Genomic DNA, 27,655 nt, shown 5'->3' on the forward strand with positions numbered 1-27,655 from the left:
AGACTCTTTTAAAAAAAAAATCCCTATCTGCATGCATCTTTTCCCACCACCAGAAAAATAACTTCTTTGACAATTTCCACCTGTTTCAAGTAAATTTTCACGTGAAATAAGTAGGAAAATCTGCCAGTGGGACAAGATTTATCTTCTCATTACAAGCAATAAAATCTTGTTCCACTGGCAGATTTTTCTACTTATTTTAAGTGAAAATCTACTTGAAACAGGTGAAAATAGTTTTTTCCAGTGATGAGTCTTGTTTTAAGTGTAGTTAGATTTTTTTTACTAAAATGAGACATTTTAACTAGAAATAAGACTGATATTCTTGTTAAGATTTTGAGTTTTTGCAGTGATCCATTTCACTTATCCTGTGAAGGACAGAGTCATATTGATAAGTTCAGAAAACTGTTTTTTATTGTTGTGTCTTGATATATTTGATGTAAGCCCAGTGGATATTTAAAGCTTACAGAAGGCTGCATTTAACTGCTGCTATCTCATTCCTGCAGTATTTCTGCAGGTGTTTTGGTCACTGCTATTATTTGTAATATATTATATCATTTGTAATCAGCACAAATTATCTGTACCCACATGATAAAATCCACCATCCCCCCTGATTTTATTTTTACAACTCGAGTACTGCCTACATTATAACATAAACTAATAAGGTGGTTAAATCAGGGGTGCAGATCCGATGTCAGGATTGGGGGGGACACCAACGTGATTTTAATTTTAAATTTTTTGCCAATATGCAACTCATACCATGCCATGAATTGGTAAAAGCTCGCCAAAAAATACTGCACAGGGAATCATTTATTGTGCTTACCTTTCTTGTTTATTTGTCCTAAACAGCCAACAGTGTGTGTCACTGCTTACTTAACTGTTATATTCGTAAATCATAATTTTAAGGGTTTTGGGCATGTAGTGTCTACTCATCTCAAATTCAAAATTTTTTAAAATATTACAGTTTTTCTCAGTCGCTTTGGTGCTATTCTCAGATCAGAATGAAAGTTCTCATAACTATTAGTTCAACCTCCACAACATGTAGTCCTTTGTCCACATCATAGTAGCAGTTTCTCCTTCCTCTGAACAAATTGCAAATGCTTTTGGACATGTATCAGTTGCTCTCATACAATTCTCTGCTGTTTTACAACATTATCATTTGTTTATGTCATGTCAGTCAAAATGAACTATACTTATGGACGCTGAATAGTCATTTCCTAAAAAACTAATAGTCCTCATTTCATTGCTTTAGTCATTACATACAAAATTGTTGAACAAGTTATCAAATTGTGTCAAGCTAATTTACTGTAATACCTTTCTTTATCATATTTTCCTGGAAATCTCTCTAAATTGAACAATTGCTCTCAGGTGAACTTCAGTTTTCACTCATGAGGAGGTGTGTGAAGCATTTAGTTGCAACCACTGACATCCCAGGCCAACGCGGAGGAAATATCACAATGTGTGCAGCCATCTCGGAGAATGGAGTCCTCACCCATATCCCACGCATTGGTCCATATACAGTTTTTCTCAATTGGTTTGGTACATTTCTCACATCAGAATTGAAATTCTCAAAAGTTCTTGTTCAGTTTTCACATCATCATGCCATTTGTGCAGATGAAAAAGGCAGTTTCTCATTGCATTGAACAAATTGCAAATGCTTTTGTCCATCCATGCAAATGATTATGTACAATTCTCAGTTTTTTCGTACATTATCAATTGCTTTTGTCATGCTAATCAAAATGCTTTGTTATAGGAATCTATCAAATAGTCTCTTTCCCCAAAACATTTAGGCTATAGTTCATCATATAAGTCTTCACATGCAAAATGATTTACCAAGCCATCATAACATGTCAAGCATATATACATTTCCATAAGACATTTGTCTGTAAATATGATCTAAATTGGTCAATTCCTCCCAGGTGAATCTAGACTTTCTCTAATGAAAAGAGTTGATCAACCAATGATCGACAGTTTTCTGAATGAGCTCAAGGGAGCATCTCATGAACAATCTACTGGGGAGTATATAGGTAACCAGAGCACAATAGAAAGTTACAATGTCTGACAATGGAAGGACAACAGCCAAGAAGAAGGAGAGGAAGAGGGGTGAGGCTGCGTGGTGGAGGAGTAGGAAGAGGAAGAGGCAGAAGAGGCGGACACATGCGTGTTCCTGATGAAATCAGAGCAACACTTGTAGACCATGTTTTGAATCATGGGCTGACTATGGCTGAAGCGGGGAGAAGGGTGCAGCCAAATGTTGGCAGAACAACTGTGTCCTCAATTATTCAAACTTTCCGCAGAGAGAACAGGTGTGTAATCTAACAGTATGTGCTGAATTACATGGAGTTTACTGTATTTACATGTCAATACAGTAATGCCCCATACAAAATTACAGTAGCCTATTCCACTGATGCTCTATACAATGCCATTGACCTATGTTTATATTTTTGACCTATGTTTACACTTACGTATTGTATTTCACCTTTGTTATGTGCAGTGCTGTCTTTTTTTTTTCTTTACGGACTGCAATGTCAATGTTTGCCAATGAAGAAGTCATTCTGTAAATGTGAATCTTGTCTTTTCCAATCAATCTTACACGTATACATTATATGAGGTCAAATGTACAACACTTGTCATCACACCTAAACCACATTTTACATCAACATGTCCCTTCAAAGTGCCTTCAATTGCCAACATGACTAATGAATTTGACTGTCTTATCTGTACACAATGACACAATGATTAAACATTCTGATGGCACTGACAAGTATATTGACACAAAAACTTGCTTTTGAGGGATGGACTAAGGATTTTGAGCAAGAGACTGGCTTTTGCAGGTGATCCACAGTGTTTTGCTATTTGTTCAAACTGTTTTGAGAAATGCACTTGATCTTCTGCAAATTGCAAGAATGATTGGAAAAATGTACCAAAGTGATTGAGAAAAACTGTAATACACAACACCTGCTCACTTTTTTAGACTCTCTTTACAGGGATATAATCCCCGAGAATGAGAGGGGTGGAGGCCAACAGAGCAATTATGTCGTTGTATGGGATAATGTCCGTTTTCACCTTTCACCTCTGGTCAGGCAGTGGTTTGCTGCACATGATGACAGGATGCTGGTCGAGTATCTCCCTCCCTACTCCCCATTCCTTAATCCGATTGAGGAGTTTTTTTCTGCTTGGAGGTGGAAGGTTTATGACCGGCGTCCACATACACAAATGGCCCTGCTAGCAGCCATGGATGCAGCATGTGACGACATCACAGCAGATTCATGCAGAGGGTGGATTTGCCACTCCAGAAGATACTTTCCTCGTTGCATTGCAAGGGATGATATCCGTTGTGATGTAGATGAAAATATGTGGCCAGACAGACAGGAACGTCTGGATGTGCCAGAATGATTTACTGTACCTATGTTCAGTTAGAATATGTACTGCTATAGTGTATTGTTCACATTTGTGCACAGCTTTACCAAAAAGGTGTTTCTTATGTTTGTTCTACAGTAAATTAGTGACTGTAGTGTATTTTTCTTTTGCACAATGCTGTAGAATTGCAAAGAGCATACAGTAAAAATGTGAAACATACATATTCAGTGTCTTGTACTCAGTTACTCCCCTAACTACAGCAATGTGTAACTTTACTGTAGTTTTCAAATGGCTGTACAAGTAGTGTATAGTTCTGCCTTGAGCATTTTCAGGTAGTGTCACCAAGTCCTGACCTTTTTTTTTACATTAGAAAACTCTTAGAGAATATAGTGTCCTAATGAAAACATGACAAAGCCATTTGACTATCATGCTCATAAACGATGGTGACAGGACTTCTCATTTTGACGACACTGACAGTTTCATTGACATGAGTACTTGCTTTTGAGGGATAGACAATCCATTTTGAGCAAGTGACGCGCTTTTGCAGGTCATCCACTAGGTTTTGCAGTTTGTGATAATTGTTCTGAGAAATGCACTAAGTGTTGTGCAAATGTTAAGAGTGATCTGAGAATAGCACCAAAGGGACTGAGAAAAACTGTAATTCAGGCTAAAAAAATGTATAAAAATGTATGGAGTAGCAATACTTTCATTCTGTACACCTCAAAACGCACCGTGGATGTATTATTTTTTTAGAAATACATTTTTAATAAATATTCGACATATTCAACCTTAAAGTCTGAAAATACATTTGTTCGATAGATAGATAGATAGATAGATAGATAGATAGATAGATAGATAGATAGATAGATAGATAGATAGATAGATAGATAGATAGATAGATAGATAGATAGATAGATAGATAGATAGATAGATAGATAGATAGATAGATAGATAGATAGATAGATAGATAGATAGATAGATAGATATTCAAGGCATCCAGTACCAGTCACATATGAAATTAGTTGCAAACATTTAAGGTGAATGAATGAATTTATTTATTTCAGACGATTACCACAAAAGTGATTGGTAAACAGTATTTGCAAAAGAACAATCACAAACAACATATACATATTCCCCAGTATTAGCTCATCATCACAATATATATTCATATATACATTTGTACATAATACAAAAATAATAGTTGCAAAAGTAAAATAAAATAAGGTGCAAAAATAAGGTGATTGTCTGATAAAAGTGTCCAATTACTACATAACATAACATAACACAACATAACATAACATAACATAACATAACATAACATAACAATACATAACATAACATAACATAACATAACATAACATAACATAAAATAACATAACAATACATAACATAACATAACATAGCATAACAGAACAATACATAACATAACAGAACAATACATAACATAACAGAACAGGTGTATTTTCTGAATGATGTGGGAGGGATGTATGGGTCACAGTTTGGTGCACTTTATCCATTCATTGTTTTTATTGCTTTTATGTTTTTATACTGTGCTTTTTATACTTATTTATTCCTCTTATTTTGATTGCTTCCTTCACACTCTGGTGGGAACATCCTAACCAATCTCGTTGTAACCTGAGTATAATGACAATAAAGTCTATTCTGTAACTAAGGGCTGACTCTGAGGACAGAAAAACAGCAGTGCAGATGAGAAGTGAGAACAAAGAAAAGCGAAAGATGAGTCCAGGGGTCACTGCGTGCTTTTCCCCTGCCGTGACAGTGAGATGTTTCACAGCCGTATGGCCAGGGGGACAAAAGACTTCTTGAGGCTGTCCGGGGAGCACGATTGTGACGGTAGTCTGCCATTGAACACGCCCCATTGCCTGGTGAGGTGCTGTGTCCATGATGGAGAGTATTTTGTCCAGAGTCATCCTATTTTCCACCATCACCAGTGAGTCCAGCCCACCCACCGGCCCTCCTCACCACTCTGTCCAGCCCTCCTCACCACTGTCCAGCCCTCTTCTTGCAGCTTCCTCCCCAGCACACCACAGTGTAGAAGAGGACACTGGCCACCACAGACTGGTAAAACAACTGCAATAGCTTTTGCAGATGTTAAAGGACCCCAGCCTTCTCAGGAAGTACTGACGGCTCTGTCCCTTTCTGCAGGTAGGGTCCATGTTTGGTGACCAGTCCAGCTTGTCATCCAACTGAGCACCTCCATGTCAACCCCCCTGTTGGAAACAGGGTGTAGATCATGTGGCTTGTTCCTTGGGAAGTGCACCACCATCTCTTTGGTCTTGGAAGTGTTTAACTGCAGATGGTTAGGACTGTACCCCGTCACAAAGTCCTCAATTGGGCTCCTGTACTCCTCCTCCAGTCCATCCCTGACACAACCAACTATCCCAGTGTTGTCAGAGTATTTCTAAATGTGGCAGAGCTCGGAGTTATACTGGAAGACAAAGGTGAACAGAGTGAACAAGACGGGGGAGAACACAGTCCCTTGTGCTGCTCCGGTGCTGCTGATCACGGTGTCAGATGTGCAGTCATTCAATCTGACTTACTGTGGTCTCTCTGGGAGATAGTCAGTGATCCATCTCACCAGGTGCGAGTCCACCCTCATCTCAGTCAGCTCAGTCAGCCCTCATTTGAATATATGCATTCAAATGAGGAAAAGGCACAATACCAGAACTTGTTTGCATGAAATGGGGAAGCTCAAGTAGGTCTATAAAACAACAGTTTTATTATTGTTGTTATCATGATGATTATTATTATGTCAGGATATTTCCTTTTTTATTATTTTAGAATTTCAAAAAAATAGAAAAAAATGACTAACTAAAATACCCATATCAATACAACATCAAAATCATAAAACAGATATGCTTATAAAAGTGCCTGCTCATGGCAGATTATTTTATTACTTATAACCAGTACTCGAGTTGTAAAAAAAAATCAGGGGGGATGGTGGATTTTATCATATGGGGGCAGATAATTTGTGCTGATTACAAATAATATAATATATTACAAATAATAGCAGTGACCAAAACACCTGCAGAAATACTGCAGGAATGACATAGCAGCAGTTAAATGCAGCCTTCTGTAAGCTTTAAATATCCACTGGGCTTACATCAAATACATCAAAACACAACAATTAAAAAACGGTTTTCTGAACTTATCAATATGACTCTGTCCTTCACAGGATAAGTAAAATGGATCACTGCAACAACTCAAAATCTTAACAAGAATATTTGTCTTATTTCTAGTTAAAATGTCTTATTTTAGTAAAAAAAATCTCATTACACTTAAAACAAGACTCATCACTGGAAAAAACAACAATTTTCACCTGTTTCAAGTAGATTTTCACTTAAAATGTAAAATGTTTTTATTGATGTGCATTGTCCCTGTCAAATAAACCAATAAATAAAATAAAATAAATAAATAAAATAAGTAAAAAAAATCTGCCAGTGGAACAAGATTTTTTTGCTTGTAATAAGAAGATAAATCTTGTCCCACTGGCAGATTTTCCTGCTTATTTCAAGTTAAAATTTACTTGAAACAGGTGAAAATTGTCAAATAAGTTATTTTTCTGGTGTTATTTTTCTGGTGATGACTCTAAATGTTGAAATAGCAGTAGAACCACATTCATTGATGAAATGACATAAGGGATGGAAAGGGGGGGATGGCAGTTTTACAGAGGGGATGATTTTGAATGTTTTTATTTCAGGGGGGATGCCATCCCCCCTCATCCCCCTCAACTCCAGTACTGCTTATAACTGTTTGTGAATGTTGATGTTATATACAGCAGTTATGAAAGCAAAACGCCCTTATATATTTGGTTTCTTGAGGTGAACTGTCCCTTTAAGAGCGAGCTGACATCTGGCCCCGCCCCCTACCGTGTCAGGGCGCCTATTGGTCGGACAGACTCCTACGTCACCGGCCGTGTCGGAGACGCACGTGGTCGCGGCTCTCCCCGCTGCTCCAGATCAAGATGGCGGCCTCCATGTATCGGTGCTCCGAGGTGAGACCACGCAGTCCACGTCCTGCGGGACCGCTGTCGCGATTGACGCGCATTATTTCATTAAGGCATCAGACGTCCACAGCTGCTGATTAAGTGTTGTTGAGTCCAGTTGTGTGAACGCAGTTTTTCTGGGTCTTGTTGTGGAACACGACCCTTTAAAAAGGCCTCGTCGCATCCGACCACCGCCAAGGTTTTTATGGTGTCAAGCTGGTTAAAGCTCATTTAAAAGTGAGCCAATTGGAAGTCTAATGAATTAAGAGCATGGCTATAACGCACTGTGTTTGCTGCAGTGAAAAAAATGTGTAAAACTATGGTGTCAGTGTTTACATGCACGGGTGCAACACTTGCACATAAATACGTTTTATTTAAGACTCAATTACTTGAGTTACATACGTGGCAAGTTAGGTCTCATCCCTGTAAGATTATGATTCAGTTTCTCTGTGTGGGGATGGTTATCATCATATATGCTTTGAGGGAAAAGATGCATGCAGATAGGGATTTTTTTTTAAAAATAGTCTTAGACATTTGTATTTGTATTTTATTTTTTAAAGGAAAAGAACCAGGAACAGTACATATTAATAACATTTTCATGTAAATATGCTAGATTATAGCCAGTGGCTAATTTGCATCTTTAGTCCCTGGGGCAGGTTGATGTAAAAGAAAGTTCCAGACACACATACATTACATACAGTCCAAGGCATTATGACACACAGCAGTAAAATACACAATAGAAGAAAACACAATAAAATACACTAAGATATAAGATCAAACATACAATAAAATACACTAAGATGTAATATGAGTGCAGACTTGATTCTCTAGAAGCTTGTTCTTAAGGGTTTAATGAAGGAGGTGAGGGTGGGTGTGTCTCGTATGACATTTGGTACTTTGTGTTCCATGTATGAGATGCTCGGTATGAAAACGCTGACTGCCCAAAAGCACTTTTTCTGAATGGGACAATACAGTCACCTCTAGATCAGTGGCGTCAATTCAGTGGAAGCTAAGGTATGGCAAGGTTACGAGTCACAGAACTTAACTAGAGTATCAATCAACACGTCCAGCAAATACTCATCACAGAAGTCTGCTATGTAGCTTTTCTGTGTGGTCAAGAAAATTGGAACTTTTTCAAATGCAGTCTCGCTCACACTGCAAAAACTCAAAATCTTACCAGGAATATTTGTCTTATTTCTAGTTAAAATGTCTCATTTTTAGTCTCATTACACTTAAAACAAGAGTCATCGCCAGAAAAATAACTTATTTGACCATTTTCACCTGTTTCAAGTAAATTTTCAATTGAAATAAGTAGAAAAATCTACCAGTGGGACAAGATTTATCTTCTCATTACAAGCAAAAAAAATGTTCTACTTATTTTAAGTGAAAATCTTCTTGAAATGGGTGAAAACTGTTGTTTTTGAGTTTTTGAGTCTTGTCTTAAATGTAATGAGATTTTTTTGACTAAAAATTAGACATTTTAACTAGAAATAAGACAAATATTCTTGTCAAGATTTTGAGTTTTTGCAGTGTAATAACTTGTGAAATCGATCATGTTGTTCTGATTTGCATTTGTATTTATTTTATATGTATTAAATAATAGAATAATCAATACAAATAGACAGAGTAATTCCATAAATGTATTTAGAAAACAAACATTTTCCCTTGAAGCCAAGGTGTGGCGGCTGCCATACCTTGCCATACCCAATTGACGCCCCTGCTCTAGATCCTGCTCTGGTTAACCTGCTCATGTTTTTCTTTATAAATATATTTAATGGAGGTGGAGCTAGACCATGGAGGATTTTATATACAAGGATGCAATCTGAGTATTTGATTATATTGTCCCAGCTCAAAAGTTCATATTTTTTCAAGATTGCACAATGGTGGTACGTGTTGGACTTTTTATCTAGAATTTTCAAAGACTGTTTGTATGCAATCTCAATAGGCTTTAGGCATCACAGATGATTTACATCATATTTGTTTTGTTGACAGTAATGTCCTGCACCACCATCATACAATCACTATCTGGGTTCCCAGGAACAGACTTTCAAATTTAAACCAAAGAGAGCTGACACATTGACACATTTAATTTTTGTTTTTCCCTTTAATGAACTATAAACTGTGATGAAATTGTGAATTTACACAGTTTTTTCTGCTGCAGCTGGTTGGCAGAAATGCTTTGTCGCTGTATTCCCGGTCTCTGGTCTCCGCGGCCTGGAGAGGAAACCTGCACGGATCACGCTGGAGCCCAGCTGCAGCGATGCAGGTATAAGCCCACATATCCAGATTACCTTTGAATGAGTCGCTGTCTGATGACATCACTGGAAAACGCTCAACAGTCTTTGTTTGTGCTTTTAGATCCGATGTTCCTCAGGTCGTAAAGGTTTCTTCGGAGAGTTTGTTGATAACCTCCGTCAAGAGTTCAGTAAGAATCAGGAGATGAAGGAAAACATCAAGAAGTTCAGAGAAGAGGCCAAGAGGCTTGATGAGTCTGATGCTCTTCAGCAGGCCCGCAAGAAATATGTAAGGGTGCTTTGGGAAATGTCCAAATTCAAGTGTAATTGGTAATTTAGCATCCTGAACAGGGATTTGAATGTTTGATGTTGTTTTCTTCTTTTGGTAGAAATCTATTGAAGCTGAAACTGCGAAGACATCTGAGGTGTTTAAGAAGACTTTTGGCTCTCTATCAGACACTGTCAAAGAGGTATGGCGTAAGAAATCATAGATACTTATCAAAGAAACTACAGTAGTCAACATTTGAAGTGGATCAAAAACACACTTACACTTTCCCAGAATTTTTTTTAACGATGTCAATTCTTGGGACAACTTTCATTAAATGTTTTGATCCACTTGAAATGTTGACTTTTTATATTTTGATTAGTCAGATGTTGATATTACTTAGAAATGTTGTGGAATCTGATGCTCAGTCTTGCTTTAAGTTTCCCTCAAGTAACTTGCACTGCAGTGAGGTGAAAAAAATAAAAAAGCTTTAAATGTAAAGAAGTTTAGTCGGTGTCTAATCAGTCATGCACTTCAAAGCTTACTGGTTTGTGTTGATTTTATCCGGAAGGGTCTTGAGGAGGTGACCCGCACAGACATTGGAAAGAAGATCAAGGAAGGAATGGGAGAGGCAGCCAAGGCGGCCATGCACTCAGCTGAATCTGTGTCCAAAGGTGGAGAAAAACTGGGCAGGACCAGCGCGTTTAAGGCTATCTCACAGGTCAGACAGAAAAGTGTGGTGGTTTCATCCTCATTATTACAGCATCTCTGCAGGAGCATTTGGTTCATAATCCTCATAATCCCTAATCCGTTCACATTTACTTCACGAGTTATCTGGGCCTCTGAGCCTCTGATTTGATTTTTTTTTCTTACCAGTAATGCCGAATATAGCTGACTTGTGTCAACCCTCAACCACAGTCAACACCTGCTAGAACTTCTAAACTTTTTGCAGGGTGTGGAGTCGATGAAGAAAGAGATCGACGTTGGTGATGCTGGTCCTTACAGGGCTCCTGCTCAGCTGAGGATGAGGAGCGATTTCTCGTCTAAAGGAGCTGACAGCACCACAGTGTTTGAGGCAAATGAGTGAGTAACTGTTTGGACTTAATTGTTTATTGACTCATAACTTCGGGTTCTGTAACAATCGTATATGTACGTCACCGGTCCTTTACCCACAACTCTGCAGCTATTTGGTTACCTCCTGATTACTTGATTTTTCTTGCTTTTTTGTGATATAGGGAAGCTATGGGGGTTGTTCTTCATAAGGATTCAAAATGGTACCAACAGTGGAAGGACTTCAAGGACAATAATGCCGTTTTTAACAGTAAGTTAATATATGAATGTTTAATTTCGTTTCCAGACAGCAGGCGGCAGCAGACTGCTTGTTTATAGTGAAATGCACAAAGTACCTAAACAGTGCAGGCACTAGGTGATTATGGAGACGGTTAATCACATGTTTGCTGCATAGCTTCTTGCTTTGTATATCATTATCTATTGACTCATTTTTTTTTTCTTTTAATCAATTAATCTTCACCTGAGTTTTCTGTTTTTATTTTCAGGATTCTTTGAGATGAAGATGAAATATGATGAAAGTGACAATACCCTCATCAGAGCATCCAGAGCTGTGACTGACAGAGTCACTGACTTCCTTGGTAATTCTCTGTTGTATTCAGTATTATTGAAAGGTTACTCTCAACTGCCAGGTCACTCATGTCATTCATCAGCTGGGTAAATTTGTTTGTCAGTAACAAAGGGGTTAGCAGTTGACTGTATACTCGATGTTGAGCTCATTTTTTGTTCTCTGTAACTGTTGATATTAAGATGTGCCATGTCACATTTCTAGCATCAAGTGGTGTCTATTTGTTTTTTTGTTTTTTACTTTGCGCCTCATGGTTTTTTTTTGCTGTGTTTCCAGGTGGCTTTTTCTCTAAAACAGAAATGTCAGAAGTGCTAACAGAGATTGTGAAAGCAGACCCCAACTTTGACAAAGACTCTTTCCTCAAACAGTGTGAGAAGGACATCATCCCAAACATACTGGAGGTATGTTTTGCTTTCACTCTTTTCTCATAAATAGGGACATTTTACAGAGGAGACTCTCAGATGAGGGTTTTGCTTCAAATGGCATGTTTTAAAAAAAAATTTTAAGCCCAACCTCAGACAAGATTCAGTAAATCCATTGTTTCTTGTGTCAAATGACTGCAAACTCTGCAGTTCATCTCCTCATTAAAATGACTAATGTCTGGAAGAACGCGGAATAGCGTGTTGGGCCTTTGTTCCCGTTTAAATCACCAAAACCAATAATTAGATGGCTATAGTTTGAGTTCAACTTCAGAAATAGCCTGCAGACAAATAAGTGCACAAAATGTTATATAAACATATGTAGTAATTCCGTTTACAGGAAAATACCATTATATTTTATGGTAGACTATTTACATTTAGATTGCCATTGACTCTGTTTGACTTCAGAAAGTAGCTTTAGTAATGAAGATTTGTTCAGTTGTAAAGTGTCTGGTTTCACTTTTCCTCCCTGCAGGCTATGATACGTGGAGAGCTGGACATATTAAAAGACTGGTGCTATGAAGCTGTAAGTTACACATCATCACCTCAACATGTGCTGTTTATTTAATTTATTTTAAATGTATACTTAATTAAATCACCAATGAAGAATTGATATGATAATCTGCTGTCATTTGCAGCCCTGAATCATAACAATTGAAACTTTATCACCAAAAAAAGGAATTTTTACCCTTAACAATACTTTTTATTACAGGGCAGATAATATAAATCAAAGATTTATTTGTTTTTTACTCTTAAACTAAGGGTTATTTATCAATGATTATTTATTTTTTCATTTGGAGGTCTGCAAGACATTCCAGAAACAAGTTGTGATTATAAAGTTATTACTTTGCAGTATTTCTGCTCACCGCACTTCAGACATCCTCTCAATAGGAATAAGAAGTAATAAAGTATTTCAGTTTACATTTTTTTTTCTAGTCATCAAACATGTCTTAAGGTGTGGAATAATTTGAGATTGTAATTGTTGCATTTTTCTTTTCAAAATTCTCCTCATTTTCTTTATAAAGCACACGTCAGGACTGCAGGAAGGTCGCTCCAGTACCAGCACCTTCACCGTCCTCGACCGTGTCTGTCACATGTGCAGAATGTGATTTTTGTCTTGTTAAAAAAGATGTGGATGTTGCTCCATGGCAGCCCTCGTGTAATTGGTTTACCTTTGTGAGTTGATGCTGGCGTTACAGAAGTGTAAATAACCTTTATCAAGGCAAGTTTATTTGTATGGCACATTTCATGTACAAGACAATTCAGTTCTTTACATAAAACATTAAAAAAATACTAAAAAGAGTTTAGAAGCAGAAATGAAAGACAAGTTAAAAAGAATAAAACAGATGACCTTCAAGAAATAAAAATTGCAGGGCATTATGGTGGATTACTGAACCGCAGCAGTAAATAAAAAGGTTTTCATCCTTGACTTAAAGAAGTTGAGCCCTGATGCATTCTGGGAGTTTGTTCCACAGGTGAGGAGCATAAAAGCTGAATGCTGTCTTACTGTGGTTTTAACCCTGGGTATAGAAAGTAGGAGTGGCCCTGACGACCTGAGGGTTTTCATTATAATGGACCAGTAGATCAGAGATGTATTTTGGCCCGAGACCCTTCAGAGATTTATTGACAAACAGCAGGATTTTAAAATCTACCCTCCGACAGACAGGAAGCCAGTGTAAAGATCTAAGAACTGGAGTTACATGGTGCACTCTCCTGGTCTTAGTGAGGACTCGTAACTAACTGCAGCTGTTTGATGGATGTTCTAGGGAGACCCGTGAGAACAGCGTTACAGTAGTCCAGTCTACTGAAGATGAAAGCTGGAAAGTTTTTCTAAGTCCTGCTGAGACATCGGTCCTTTAACCCTCAATATGTTCTTCAGGTGATAACAGGCTGACTTCACTACTGCCCTAATGTGGCTGTTAAAATTCAGGTCCAAATCCAGAACCACTCCCAGATATCTGGCTTGGCTATTGGTTCACTATAGCTTCACTGCTCGAAGCTGAGTGTTGACATTTAATCTTTCTTTCTTGGATCCAAACACTATTATTTCTGGTTTGTATTCATTTAACTGAAAAAGAATTCTGGCACATCTACCCTTTAATTTGATCTATGCATTTAATCAATGTTTGAATTAGATTATAGTCTCCTGGCGAGATATTATTGATATAACCCTGTACCATCACAGACAAGGTCAACAAAAAAACTTGTTTTTGCACAGCAAGTTTAAAATGGGATTTGTAGCTACATGTGTATATTGTAAAGTAATCAGCTGCCCACGTGTTTGTACAGTTACTGCAGGGCTGTCAGGGGGATCAGAGATCAAATGTCAGTTTAGGCTCTCTCTCCTGTCCTGAGATTCCCCCAGATTCCTTAAATTGTTTAATGATATACACACTATAGCAGGAGAAATTTTCAAACCCCTTTAAATCTTTTTTAATAAGATTATTTTCAAACATTTCAGTGTTGTTGTTTTTTTTTTCCCCCTCATGCAAGTAGGGGTCACTCAACCTTTTATAGATGCTGCTTTTTGTACCAAATATTTTTTACAATCACCTATTTTTTGCTGTTTGTAATAATATAATTATTATTATTTTTAATATTTTATTATAAACCTGGAGTTGTCCCTTCTCAACTTTTTTTTTCTGAACATGTTGCAAACACGAAATCCAGGAATGGCTGTATATTAATTAATGATTTTAGAATTGAGACAAAATGATAAATATCTTTTTGGTTCCTACTATCTGCAATCAACTAGACAAATATCAAAGTATATGTTATAACACAAGCATTATTTATTTCTAAGTTTTTTTAGATGGTCATAATCCCCCCTGGTCCAGGGCTGTTGAATGTCTTCAGAGTAGTGATACTGATGATGCTTCATGCTGGATCTGTTTTCTTGTGCTTGTTCTCAGACGTTCAGTCAGCTGGCTCATCCCATCCAGCAGGCCAAGTCTTTGGGGCTTCTTTTCCAGTCTAAAGTCCTTGACATTGATAACATCGATGTAAGTTCTTTCTCGTAAACAGTTAGGTGTCAGGACACCTAACTTTACTCTGTCCCGTCTTGTGTACAGGACTGTCTTAGAAAATTAGTCCTTTAATAAAGTCCTTTATTTTCTGTAATGCAAACATGTCATACATTCTGGATTCATTACAAATCAACTGAAATATTGCAAGCCTTTTATTATTTTAATATTGCTGATCATGGCTTACAGCTTAAGAAAACTCAAATATCCTATCTCAAAAAATTTGAATATTCTGAGAATCTTAAACTGTAAGCCATAATCAGCAATATTAAAATGATAAAAGGCTTGCAACATTTCAGTTGATTTGTAACGAATCCAGAATGTATGACATTTTTGTTTCTTTTAATTGCATTACAGAAAATAAAGAACTTTATCACAATATTCAAATTTTCTGAGACAGTCTTGTATTTCCAAAGTTACATTTACAGATACGGTTCTTTTGTTTGTCTTGTATACATCTCTTATCCTCACTTATTTTTTCTCTTTAAAAAAAGTGTAATTTATTCTCTTCTACTCCCTCTAATGACAATCAAGATTTTATTCTCTTTTCCTTTTTTAACCATGTGTCAGAAAATGTGTTAGAAGCAAAGGAAGCTGACAAGGTGGAAATGGCTTTACAGTATATCGTCTCCAAAGCCAGAGTCAAAAGTAGTCTTGAGATTGTTTGGACTTTCATATCTTAAAAAAAATAACTCCTACCTGTCCCATAGGCTTTTAAACTTGGGATAATGTCACAATGATAATGATACAATAAGTATTTACACAGAATGAGATTTAGAAATCCGAGTAGATGTAATAACAAGAAATTGTGTACTTCTCTCTCTCGCTCTTTTTTTTTTTTTTAAATGTCAATGTATTTCCCTGTGGTTTAGCTTGCGATGGGTAAGATGATGGACCAGGGCCCAGTGCTGATAATCACCTTCCAGGCTCAGGTCATCATGGTGATCCGCGGCCCCAAAGGGGATATCGTGGAGGGAGATCCGGTCAGTCAACCGCTAAGTTATTGAATCTTACATTTCCAATCAGACGCACGTAAACAACCCAAATGGCTCTAATCACATCCGATTTCCATCCGTTACACACATTGGATTTACATTTAATTTTTAAGTCTCAAAAATACACACATTTTATTTGGTGACAGTTTGGATAGCATGACTTGTGTTTGTTCATCTTTTCGTAAGTGATTGTTAAACTTGAGTCTAGAAAAATGCCCTTTATACTGTGTATGTGGAACTGACTTGCTGATGGTTTCCTCCCTCAATAGGAGAAGGTGATGAGGATGATGTATGTCTGGGCCTTGTGCCGTGACCAGGAGGAGCTGAACCCAAAGTCAGCCTGGAGGCTCCTGGACATCTCCGCTTCCAGCACTGAGCAGGTCCTTTAGGAGGAGGGGGAGGATGAAGCATGCAGGTTCATCCGGGACACAATCTGAGAGGAAGGCCTGAAGATGCGGCCGCGTATCTGGAATACCTGCTCATTCTGTCTGCTGTACATTAAAACAAGAGGGCAGAGTAAAGCCCTGCTCCTTTGTGACTGTCTGCACACATTCCCATCGATACCCAGAGGATTTTTGTGCAGAAATATGAACTCGACCACTCTGGCACATGTATATACGTATACATATATACACATACCTCATGGAGAGCTACCGCTTGGCATATTCACTGAAATCTACAGCCAGTCATAAAGTGTTGTTTCTCATACTGGTCAGCTCGGCGTTTGGATCGACCGGCATGTGAACATAGCACTTATTTATTTAAAAAGCTACCTGGAGCCTCCATTGAGTCATTCAGCAGTCAGTCCATCGAAACTGTCCGAGTGGAAAGATTCAAAAAGATCTGGTGACAAGTGGCTGGAAAACAGTGGACGCAATGTTATGTCTGCTGGCACTTTTGAGGGTCGTTTGAATCAGAACCCAATACTCATCACAATCTTGGTTTAGTAATGGAGCAGAAAATGAAAATGTAACCTACATTCCTGCATCAGCACCATGTTTTCACAGGAAGAAAAGTGCAATCAGCAGCTTCCGTCCTTCATTCGTCTCTGCTCTATATGCCTTCAGCTTACTTTCAAGATGGGTGATTGTAGTTTGGGAACGCTTAGAAAGTAACTCGTAATTGCCCTGTTTATGCATCTAAAAAAAGCTATAATTAGCTGCTTTGACAGAAATACTGTATGAAATATATTTATTTTCTGTTTGAGACTGTTGACCCAGCAACCCGGCACGGTTCGTCCCACATGCAGCTGACTGTTGAACGAGCTGCAACCATCTTGGTAGAGTATGACAACAGCAGTAATATTGATAATAGCTGGTCAAACTGGGCCTAAAAAATGATTCATTTTAGACTTAAATACCTATTTATTAAAAACCACCCTTCCCATCACCGTAAAAGGCAGAAATGAGAGAAGGTGAAGTCATCCATCAAGGCTTTCAAGACTTGAATGTAGACATTACTTATTTCTCTTCAAGCCAAAACCTTATAAGAAGCTTAAAAAATGCAAAACAATATGACAAAGTATAAAATATAAAATTTAGAGATCTGTGCTTCCAAATTCTGTCCTGTAACCTCTCCTCTGCGAGTCTAATGTAACATTACTTTTACTCTCAAGGTGATGATTTACTGTGTCTGCTTCTTTGTAATGGTGCTTCCTCAAGCTGCACTTCATTTTACCTCCATTCTGAATCATGTTTGTGTCTGAATGTTAATATCAGCTCATAACATGCAGATATTGAGCATAGTTCTCTTTTATAAGTTATTGTGTGTTTATGGTGCAGCCATTCTGCTTCTTTTCCTCCACATTACTGATAATGAGTCTGGTTCCTCTGGATTGATGTCGGTGTATATGCATACAACCCATCTGAAAAGCAAACACTGTGACAATGGCAGAGCTATAACCAGACTGAATGACTGTTGTTGATTTTTGTTCAGGAAGAACATGTTCTTCCAGGATGTTATTATCCATTCTGCAGCCATCTTGGCTGTTTTAAACTGGTTTTTATTGGTATGAGCAATTGCATAAAGCGTGTCCCCGCCTCGCTGTGATTAGATTGGTACGTTCTGAACTAGTGGAGTTGGCTGTGAATGTCATTTCATGAGTGAATTTTCATGGAGTGAATAGTTACTGCTGGCCAGGATTATTATTGACATTTGTCCTGTGTGAAAAGGTTTGTCACACCACCTAATCTGCACTCAGTTTTTAGTGTATTTTGGATGACTTTTTTTTTTTTTATTGAAGCAAATTTATACAAATAAGATTCAATGGTGTTATACTTTCTGCCCGCAGGACAAACTGTATGTTAAATTATTTATCTGTCATCTAAACTGCCATATTCAGAGTCCAAGAATATCAAAGAAAGCATTTTATATTTTTGTTTGTTCCAATAACCAGAAGTTTTTTTGTTTTTTTGTTGTTCTTCCCTCCCACTATGTGTACGCGTCAACAGATCATGTTTGTTCTGCGTAACACTTCCACAGCTGTAATCATTACGGCTTCCAGGGGCCAGAAATATTCAATGATTAATTTTTGTCTATGTTCCATCTTCATCGGTTATTTTGATAAGAAAAATTCAAGCAATTCATGAGTTGGATGCTCATTTCATTAATATGTCAATGAAATAAGGACGGTTCTATGATTAGAGTCCGCAGCTCTGAATACATCACATCTGTGCTCACAAGCTGAGATTAAACTCTGAAAACTGTGTTTGTCTTTTGTCTTATTTATAAAGTTAAATGATTTGATATACAGTATGCACATGGCTATTGACACAGGCTGATAACTCAACACATATGGTTGTATTAGGATCTAAATTACAACTGCCACACACACTAGTCTTTTCCCTTCTGCCGAAATATGATGCATCTCCTAACAAACAAAACCTTGGTCAAATATTTATTTCTATATAGTTAATGGCAACGTCATGGAGTACTAAGAGCAGGGTCACGGGTATCTGCCGAAGCTTATCCCAGCTCACTGGACCAAAGGGAGGTACACCCTGAGCAAACTGCCAGAGCATCACAGGCCCACACTCCAGAAGTCACAAGTCAGCTTAACTGGCCTGTTTTTGTACACAGGAAAGTGAAGAATACCTGGAGGGAAACACGGTCAGAACATGCAGACTTCATACAGAGAGAGGCAACAGTTGTCACCATCACTTAACTCAAATCTTCCCCAAGTAATCTGGTTTCCTGACTGATATTCACTTATGCAACCACCCAGAAAATTCTGTCCAAAATTAGACCTATCACGATTAACTACACACAATAGTTCCTGACCAGCAGTACTCGAGATGAGGGGGGATGGCATCCCCCCTGAAATAAAAACGGTCAAAATCATCCCCCCTGTAAAACTGCCATCCCCCCTTTCCATCCCTTATGTCATTTCATCAATGAATGTGGTTTTACTGCTATTTCAACATTCAGAGTCATCACCAGAAAAATAACTTATTCGACAATTTTCACCTGCTTCAAGTCAATTTTCACTTGAAATAAGTAGGAAAATCTGTCAGTGGGATTTATCTTCTTATTCCAAGCAAAAAGATCTTGTTCCACTGGCAGATTTTTCTACTTATTTCAAGTGAAAATCTACTTGAAACAGGTGAAAATTGTTGTTTTTTCCAGTGATGAGTCTTGTTTTAAGTGTAATGAGATTTTTTTACTAAAATGAGACATTTTAACTAGAAACAAGACAAATATTTCTGTTAAGATTTTGAGTTTTTGCAGTGATCCATTTTACTTATCCTGTGTTTTGATGTATTAGATGTAAGCCCAGTGGATATTTAAAGCTTACAGAAGGCTGCATTTAACTGCTGCTATGTCATTCCTGCAGTATTTCTGCAGGTGTTTTGGTCAGTGCTATTATTTGTAATTTATTATATTATTTGTTATCAGCACAAATTATCTGTCCCCATATGATAAAATCCACCATCCCCCCTGATTTTGTTTTTACAACTCGAGTACTGCTGACCAGTAACTCTTAGGTATAGATGAAGAATCTCTCAACTGTTGTGAGTTTCTTGCAATATGTTTAAGAAACTCGTGCCAGCAACCCACATCTATTTGTGACCTATTATCATAGGTCATAAGTATCCCGTAGCTGCCTCCTCCCTGAACTACAGCAGACGTAGCTCACATAACAATAAAGATGGCAGTGGAAGCATTGAATTTCATAAATATGTAGGTTGGAGACTCTTATCAATTATGACCGCAGTGGGCGGCCCACAGGAGGACGGCTCGGTGAGACAAGATTATGAACCTCGGGCCAATGTTGCAATACTCTCACTTTTAATTAAACCTACAGGGAGAACCCATGCAGCCTCAGGCAGGGGAGATGTGGAAGTGTACAGAACTGCAGTCTGTTCCAGTGTTTGTAGAGTTTTAATTGTGTCATTTAATTACATCTCACAGTGAGTATCTGGAGCAAAGCCACAGGTGCAGTCAGGTGATGCTGCTTGTTATGTTGTCCATCCTCATCATATAATATCTGGCAACTCAGCAAAACCTGTAATGCAGTTTGACATAGTTAGATAAAAAATTGTGTCATATACAAATCTATTAATTCTCCAATAAATTGCTTACTCTACAGGTTAACACAGTATTGGAGCCAGTGTATGCAGATCTATGATTTTAGCCTTGCTTTTGAGCATTTACAAAGTAAGTCAAATAAACCGCAGTCTTTGGGCAACCTTCTCCAGAGTGTACCCCAGTTTTTCACTCAGAGGGAGCTCTGACTGCTCTGTCAATGCCTATTCACCAATTTCATTCTGATTTATGTCTAATATGAATGATTGACAATCAGCTCAGCCAATGGCTAGCGATTATTACACTCCTATGCATAACTGTCATGCTACCAAACTTACCAAAGCCGTCAGTAGCTTGTACTAACACAGCATCAGCAGTAATTTTGGATTTTGCCATCGAATCAACATATGACATTTTCTGCTGCAAATGTCCAACGGTAGCTGCAGCTGTAGTGGCAGGAATGTCTGGATTCGCTGGTAGACACAGCTAACCTTGATTTACATACAGTCACAGTGGGTGTGTTTTCGTCAGGTTCACAGGTAATTGCTCTTCAGAAACCAATGGGTAACATGGGTAGTGGTTTATGAGGTGCCGTGAGGGACATAATTCTGAATTAGCGTTCATAAACAAATATGAAATCCAACTCTTTACACACTATACTGAAAACCTCGGACACTCACTTGTGAAATCTCTCATACACACAGGTGAAATGCTCTCATACATACAACTGGAAATGTATCCACTCACATATACAACTGAAATGTGCTCACAGATACTACTGAAACGCTCTTACACAAACTAGTGAAATCTGCTCATATATACAGTTGGAAAATGTCGGTTCGTTCTGCCTCCAGCTCGCTGGAAACATCTGGCGGTGTACGGCAGGGATCGGCTGAAGGAGCTGGGAGCAAAGCTAACTCTTGACATGTTCCAGTCGGATAGTTGAGCAAAAACGATGCACTCATACGAAGGAAAACGGGCTTCAAAACCGGTCTTCAGAAATCAATGGCTGCGTCCGAAATTCCATCCTTCCACCCTAATGAGTAGCAAAAACAGTATGTGAAAATTTTTAGCACGTCCGAAACATTAGTACGTACACAATAGTATGCGCTCGCTATCCATACTCATTCCTGAGAAATGTATTAGTATGGATTGATGGACACTAGCTAAGCAGAAACTTCCCACAATGCAATGCAGCGGTGTTTGGTTGCTAAGTGCTGCGCAGATACGTATATGTCATAAGTATTACGTATAAAAATATTATTATATAATATTAATATTATAATATTGGTATATATTAATATTATATAATGTCATCTTGTTTAGGCCAGGATAAAGGGGAAAGAGCGGAGCGGTGCTGCTACTGCTGCTGTGACAGGAGTTGTTACCATGGTAACAACTCCCCCTCCCAACGGCAGGACTACTCTGAGTAGTACGTCCGAATTAATGCATACTACTGATATTTACTCAAAAGTGTGCCGAACTTAAGTATACTTTTTGAGTATATACTGTTTAGTATGGCATTTCGGACGCACTGAATGACTGACTGCTTCATCCATTAGTCAGTATTGACTCGCTTTTGCAGCCCCTGCCGGTCAGTCGAGGAACTGCAACCAAACTTCCACATGAGCGTCGACGCGGAAGTGAGATGGTTGTCTGCCTCCAACAGCACACTTTTTTTTAAACTTTTAAATCAAGGCAAGGTGACAAAACTATAAAATTAGGAAATAATTACAGCAACAATGGTGAAGATAACAGATTCACACAAGAAACAAAAACAAACAAAAAGCACAAGGACAGCAAGGTACAATAAAATCAAAAGAACAATTTTAATATATTGGGCAGATTGACCAACGTTTAGATGAAACATGCTTTTATTTGTTTAAGTAGAACACCACAGTAAAAAAATATCTTGCTTGATCTACTTTAAAAAAATTAAGGCAACTTTTTCGCATGAGATTTTTATGTAGATCACGAAGGACTAGTCTTTGTATAAAGTACTTAATTTTTAGTATGTACAAAATTTCTTTTGCAAGTAAAGTCAAATTAATTTTGGTAAATAAAGTTAGCTTAATTTTGATAAATAAAGTAAACTTAACACAATTAAGTTGACTGTACTTGCAAAATGTATTATTTACGTACAAAAAATTAAGTAGTTTATACAAAGATTAGTCTTTCTTGATCTAGATAATAATTTAATGCAAAAAGTTGCCTTAATTTTTTTAAGTAGATCAAGCACAATATTTGTATGAGTGCAGCATGTTGAGCAGAGCCCCGGAGCCACTGGCCCCTGCAGGAGTCTCCCGTTAATGACTCTCAGGGATGCTGGGAACATGGACGTATTATATTAACTGCTGGGAAGGGCTGGCTGGGTCCAGAAGGAGGTTCGGGGGCGGGTCTGGGTAAGTGTGGAAACTTGAACTCCCAGTGAAAGAGCTGCTGGAGGAAGCGGAGACCCGAGGCTTCAGTGCGCGGAGCTGGCCGGAGCTGTCCGCGGTGCTGAACCCACATCAGTCCTGAAGTGAGTTCTGATCCAATCTGATCGCTGTCAGGTTTGACTTTGAACACATTTTGTGTTTATTGCACATTAACTTTTACAGAAATCTGCTGTATATGGATGTCATGCCGAACTAACTCTTGTAGAGGCACGTGTGTTTGTTTGGGAGTTGTTGCTCTAACATTGGAGCTGTTCATGCTTTTATTTGAAGTAATGCTGAACACAGGCAATCATTTAATAACCCTGTAAACATATTATTTCATGGAGATCACATCTTCATAGTAATACTGATGCCGGATTTTACTTTTGCTGTGATTATTTGCATCTTTAATTCTCTGTTATGGGACCTAATCTTGATAAAATAAGATTGTTAAATCCACTGTCAATATTTTATTGAATACATTTAATTCTAAATTTCTAATTTATTTATTTCTTAAAGTTACAGTTTACGCAAGGTTGACTACCTGTCATTTTAGAGTGGTTAGAAAGTAATGAAAATTTAACTTTTAAGCGCATTTGCGGCACTTCAAAATGTATAATTAACCTTAGAGAGGTTAATCGGTTAGACCTTGACTTCATCAAAGCTGTCTTCTTATGATCAACCAAATAACAACATTTCAAAAAATCAACAATAACATGCTGCCAGACTGTATTCAAAATATGTTCAATTTAAGACAAAGCCATTACAACCTCAGAGGGGAGAGCATATACAGGAAATCAACAATCAGAACCAACACCAAACTGAGATGCTACAGTGGCAGCGGTGGATGTATGGAATAAATTAGATAGGGATTTGAAATAATGTAGAACCTTATTTAAAAAAACATTGAAAAGAAGGTTGATTTCCTTATATTAAATTAATGAGTGGTGATGCTTGCTATGTTGATTTGGGTATATTTAATTGGTGATTTGCTTTGATTTTTTTAAGGATGAAGGTAACATGTAGACTGCACCTTTATTTTAAAAATCTGAGGAATTTTTGTTATCCCCATGGAGGCAATTTGTTTTACTGGCAGTCTTTCTCTTACTTCTTACTTTTATTTCATTAATTTAATTAATCTTTCTGAGGGTAGGCAAATAATAAGCTTTGCTTCAGCCTACCCCTTTTTCAGTCTAGATGTTATTTGTTTATTTGTATATTGGAAACTTTTTTGTAATGTTTTCTTTGAACAGTGTATTCGTTTTCTTGTTGTCATTTTTATTCTTTGTTTTTTTTTGTGTCATGACCGAAAATAATCGAAACTAAACTAACCAAATGAGAGCTATTACAGTAATAAGGAACACCATATGTCATCATGTGTGCTGTGACATGGTTTACTGGTTTGGTTCACTTGTACTTTCCTTAACCTCTTTCTTTAAAAATGGGGAGAAAGTAATGTGATTACTCTTCTCCCTGTTTCATTTCGATTCAATTAAATTGAAAGCGACTTTACTATTACCCACAGGGGAATTAAAAAAAATGTTTAAAAAGGTTTTATTGTTCTATTTTGTGTGAATGGAATATTTTGGTGCCACTGTGGTTGTAGGGAGTCAAAGTAACTTCTTCAGTGACCTGATGTTGCTCTTTGATTAAGGTCTTTTGCAGCTGCTTGTCAGTTGTCACATAGGTCAATCCCAGCTGGTCTCTGTGGTTTTGATGTTTGATCCAGGTAAACTGCAACGCTCTTATGAGTTACCTATAAACATACTTTAAGGTTCCCTGGTCACTGTTTAAAAATCACAACAAACCTCTCAATAGCTTTGTTGCACTTCCTACTGTAACTTAGAAGTTGATATAATTTCTGATACAAAGCGGTTGACAAAAATGAATCAAACTCACAAATGAAAAGCATGGTTGTGCAATTTTTTTCATGAAAAATCTGTTAGACAGGCATTCATATAGTTTTCAACTATGATTATCAGCCTTGTTTTATGGGTTGTGTTGTCATGTTCTCTGTAGAGCCATCTTGTTCATTTAGCTTGGTGATATCTGGAGAGTCCAGGCTTGCAACCATAAGCTTTGATAATTGAGCCTGAGGCAGTTACTTGATTTCATTATGCCCTCTATTCCCCTACATATTAAAGCTTCACCTGGCCCTTTACTCCCATCATCCAGAGAGCAAACAGGTCTTAGCGAGGATTGGCAGAGTGGGAGGGAGATAAAGCCTCCTGGAATTAAAATATGCTCACTAAAGAGACCAACTACCACGGGAAAACAATATCCACCCCATTAAAGAGGTCACAACAAGGGTTTCCAAGTGCTATCTCAATATTTCTCTCCTACCTCATTACAGTCTGATTTATTTGTCATATACTGTACCTTTCAGGAGATATGATGTGTTTTATGCCTAGTCTCCAGAGGGATTTTGAATTCTTTTTAAGTGTTATCTCTTAACGTGTGCTGACAGGAGCTCTTCTTGGAATTGTGAAATCCCTGAAATCCCTCACATGTACAAAGAATACAAGTCTATGAGCCTTGAAATAATCCAGGACCCCTCTACAGCCCTGAACAAAACAAATCAATAAGACTTTCCCCCATTCACATCTCTGCATGCTAGAAACGCATTCAGGTTTTTTCTTATCTTTGTCTCGTCTTGTCTTCTTATCTTCTGATAAAAAGGTTTCTTTTTATTTTTGTTTTTATTTTCATTTTGCCTATTTTTTTCCCTTTCTTTTTTTGAGGAGTGATTGCTCAAATTAACATATTTCCTTGTGACTAATAATGATGAAAATATACAAATAGAACCATCTAAGGAATCAACAAGGCAGTGTTGCTCAACTGAAGCTTTCAAATGGCTTCTTAAGCAGAACAATAAATCCTTTACTTTCTACAAGTCCTGTGATTTATCTGTGGAATAGCCTCAGCCACTAAACTGAGATTTATGCTTCACTTTGTAATTACAATAAAGGCTTCTGCTCAATGACACTTAATAAACAGAGAAGTTTGTATTGTTATTTTGTTTATGTGTGGGAGATATACAGCGGCCTATGCACACACCAACCTGCTAGATCTAATTAAACCTCTCTTAACATGTCTTGGCTTGTTGCTCTACCAGAGGGCTTATTAATTAGCACCGCTGATTTGTGCTTTGTGATTCCAGCTTACCCTATGCTTTGTGGGAAACACTACCTTTGAGCGCAGTCAGCTACAAGATATCAGTTTGGGATCTCAGAAGTCACAATCCCTCAAGAAGATGACCAGGCAGGGCTGTATCACTCCTCACAACTTCTGACTGCTCAACAAAAGTTCCACACTAAAGACATTCCCCCCCCGAACAAGATGAGTTACACGACCTACTGGGTTGTGGACTATGACTTCTCCTCTCCTGCTCCCCCTGGATTCCCCCGGGGCCAGACGCTGCTGCAGCCCTCAGTAGGACACCCTGAACAAGCAACAGCTCTGTGTTTCGTGGGCCTCCTTCTGCTGCTTCTGCTCTTTCTTGTAGTACGCTGTGTCCGAATTTTGCTAGATCCTTACAGCAGCATGCCATCATCGTCATGGACAGACCACAAAGACGGACTGGACAAAGGACAATTTGATTATGCAATTGTGTAAACCAGTGATAGGTCGGTAACTGAAGAAAAAGTAGATGTGGGAAAAAAAGACATTTGACCGGTGGGGTTTGTGATATTTTAAGTTTCGAATGAAAATTAAAAATTCTGCAATGCTAGAGGATGATTTTTGACTGCTTGGTGGGACAGCAACCTGTCAATTGTCTTAAATATATGATAATATAACAGATTGAACAATAAGTTAATATGGAGATAAAGTAGAAACATTGGAAGATTTGCACCCACTTTTGCTTGCATCAAACAGTTTGTAGTGAGAGTCTTTTTAATATGAATAGCGGAGAGCCGCTCCAAGAGATGACCTGATTGAATAGATGAAAATAAAAATGAGTTTAAAGACATGGAACGCATTAGAAACAAAGCAAGTAATGCTTTCTGTTGCATTTAACATGAGTTTACACTTCAGATGGTGTTTTGGTGCTCAAAAGTAAAAATATAATTGTTCTGGATTTCAGTTGTTTTTTTAAGTGCAGCTTAATGATGTCATAGTTTGTCTGATTTTATGAAATATATTATAAATCTGATACAGTGAACTTGTATTTTCAATGTAAATTATGCAGTCTGTTGAGTGACAAGTGCTACCTCTTAGATGACTCTCAGGTAAAATGATTTCAAATTAACCAAACGCTCTTGATTTGGCTCCTAAAATAAAGCATTCGCTGTTATTTGCACTTGTCTTTTTAAATGTACATTGTCCTGAAACTGAACTTTTTTTCAACTTATACTGTGTAACAGCTTTTTCATGTCGCTGTCCCTTTAAGTGGCTTATGCGGCTTGGTGTGCAGGGTCACATCGCTGACTGATAACCAGCAACATTAAGTTATGATTATGAAATGCACCAGTACCCTTCCACTAATCCGGTTTGCCTTCAAACTCCATCCAGTGCATCAGCCAAATCTGTTTAGCAGTGCCTGCGGGAATATGAGTAAATCTGGTATCTGTTTCATACTAACAATGTTTCTGCTCTTGTTGTCTCCTGTTTTTTGTTTGTTTGTTTGTAGCATTGTTTCTCCCATTATTACACTGTAAAACCCTTTAAAATATGATATATATAATAACAGTTTAGTAATGATGTTTTAAAAATGTCTTCTTTTTTTCTTAGAAATAATGACTAAAGGAGTATAAAATACCTGATCTTTGATGTTTGTGGTGC

General features: G+C 37.7%; 1 protein-coding gene across 1 annotated transcript; it reads left to right on the forward strand.

The window, feature by feature from the left end:
• Nucleotides 1-7,324: 7,324 nt before the first annotated feature.
• Nucleotides 7,325-18,639, forward strand: LOC133452576 (mitochondrial import inner membrane translocase subunit TIM44-like). The gene is made up of 13 exons (XM_061731980.1): nucleotides 7,325-7,369; nucleotides 9,522-9,626; nucleotides 9,719-9,883; nucleotides 9,984-10,064; nucleotides 10,431-10,580; nucleotides 10,812-10,942; nucleotides 11,095-11,180; nucleotides 11,416-11,508; nucleotides 11,772-11,896; nucleotides 12,390-12,440; nucleotides 14,827-14,916; nucleotides 15,810-15,920; nucleotides 16,202-18,639. The coding sequence occupies exons 1-13, from the start codon at nucleotides 7,340-7,342 to the stop codon at nucleotides 16,319-16,321; spliced, it is 1,338 nt and encodes a 445-aa protein (XP_061587964.1). The 5' UTR covers nucleotides 7,325-7,339; the 3' UTR covers nucleotides 16,322-18,639.
• Nucleotides 18,640-27,655: the final 9,016 nt, after the last annotated feature.

The sequence above is a fragment of the Cololabis saira genome, chromosome 10 (assembly GCF_033807715.1).
Source record: "Cololabis saira isolate AMF1-May2022 chromosome 10, fColSai1.1, whole genome shotgun sequence".
Lineage (NCBI taxonomy): Eukaryota > Metazoa > Chordata > Actinopteri > Beloniformes > Belonidae > Cololabis > Cololabis saira.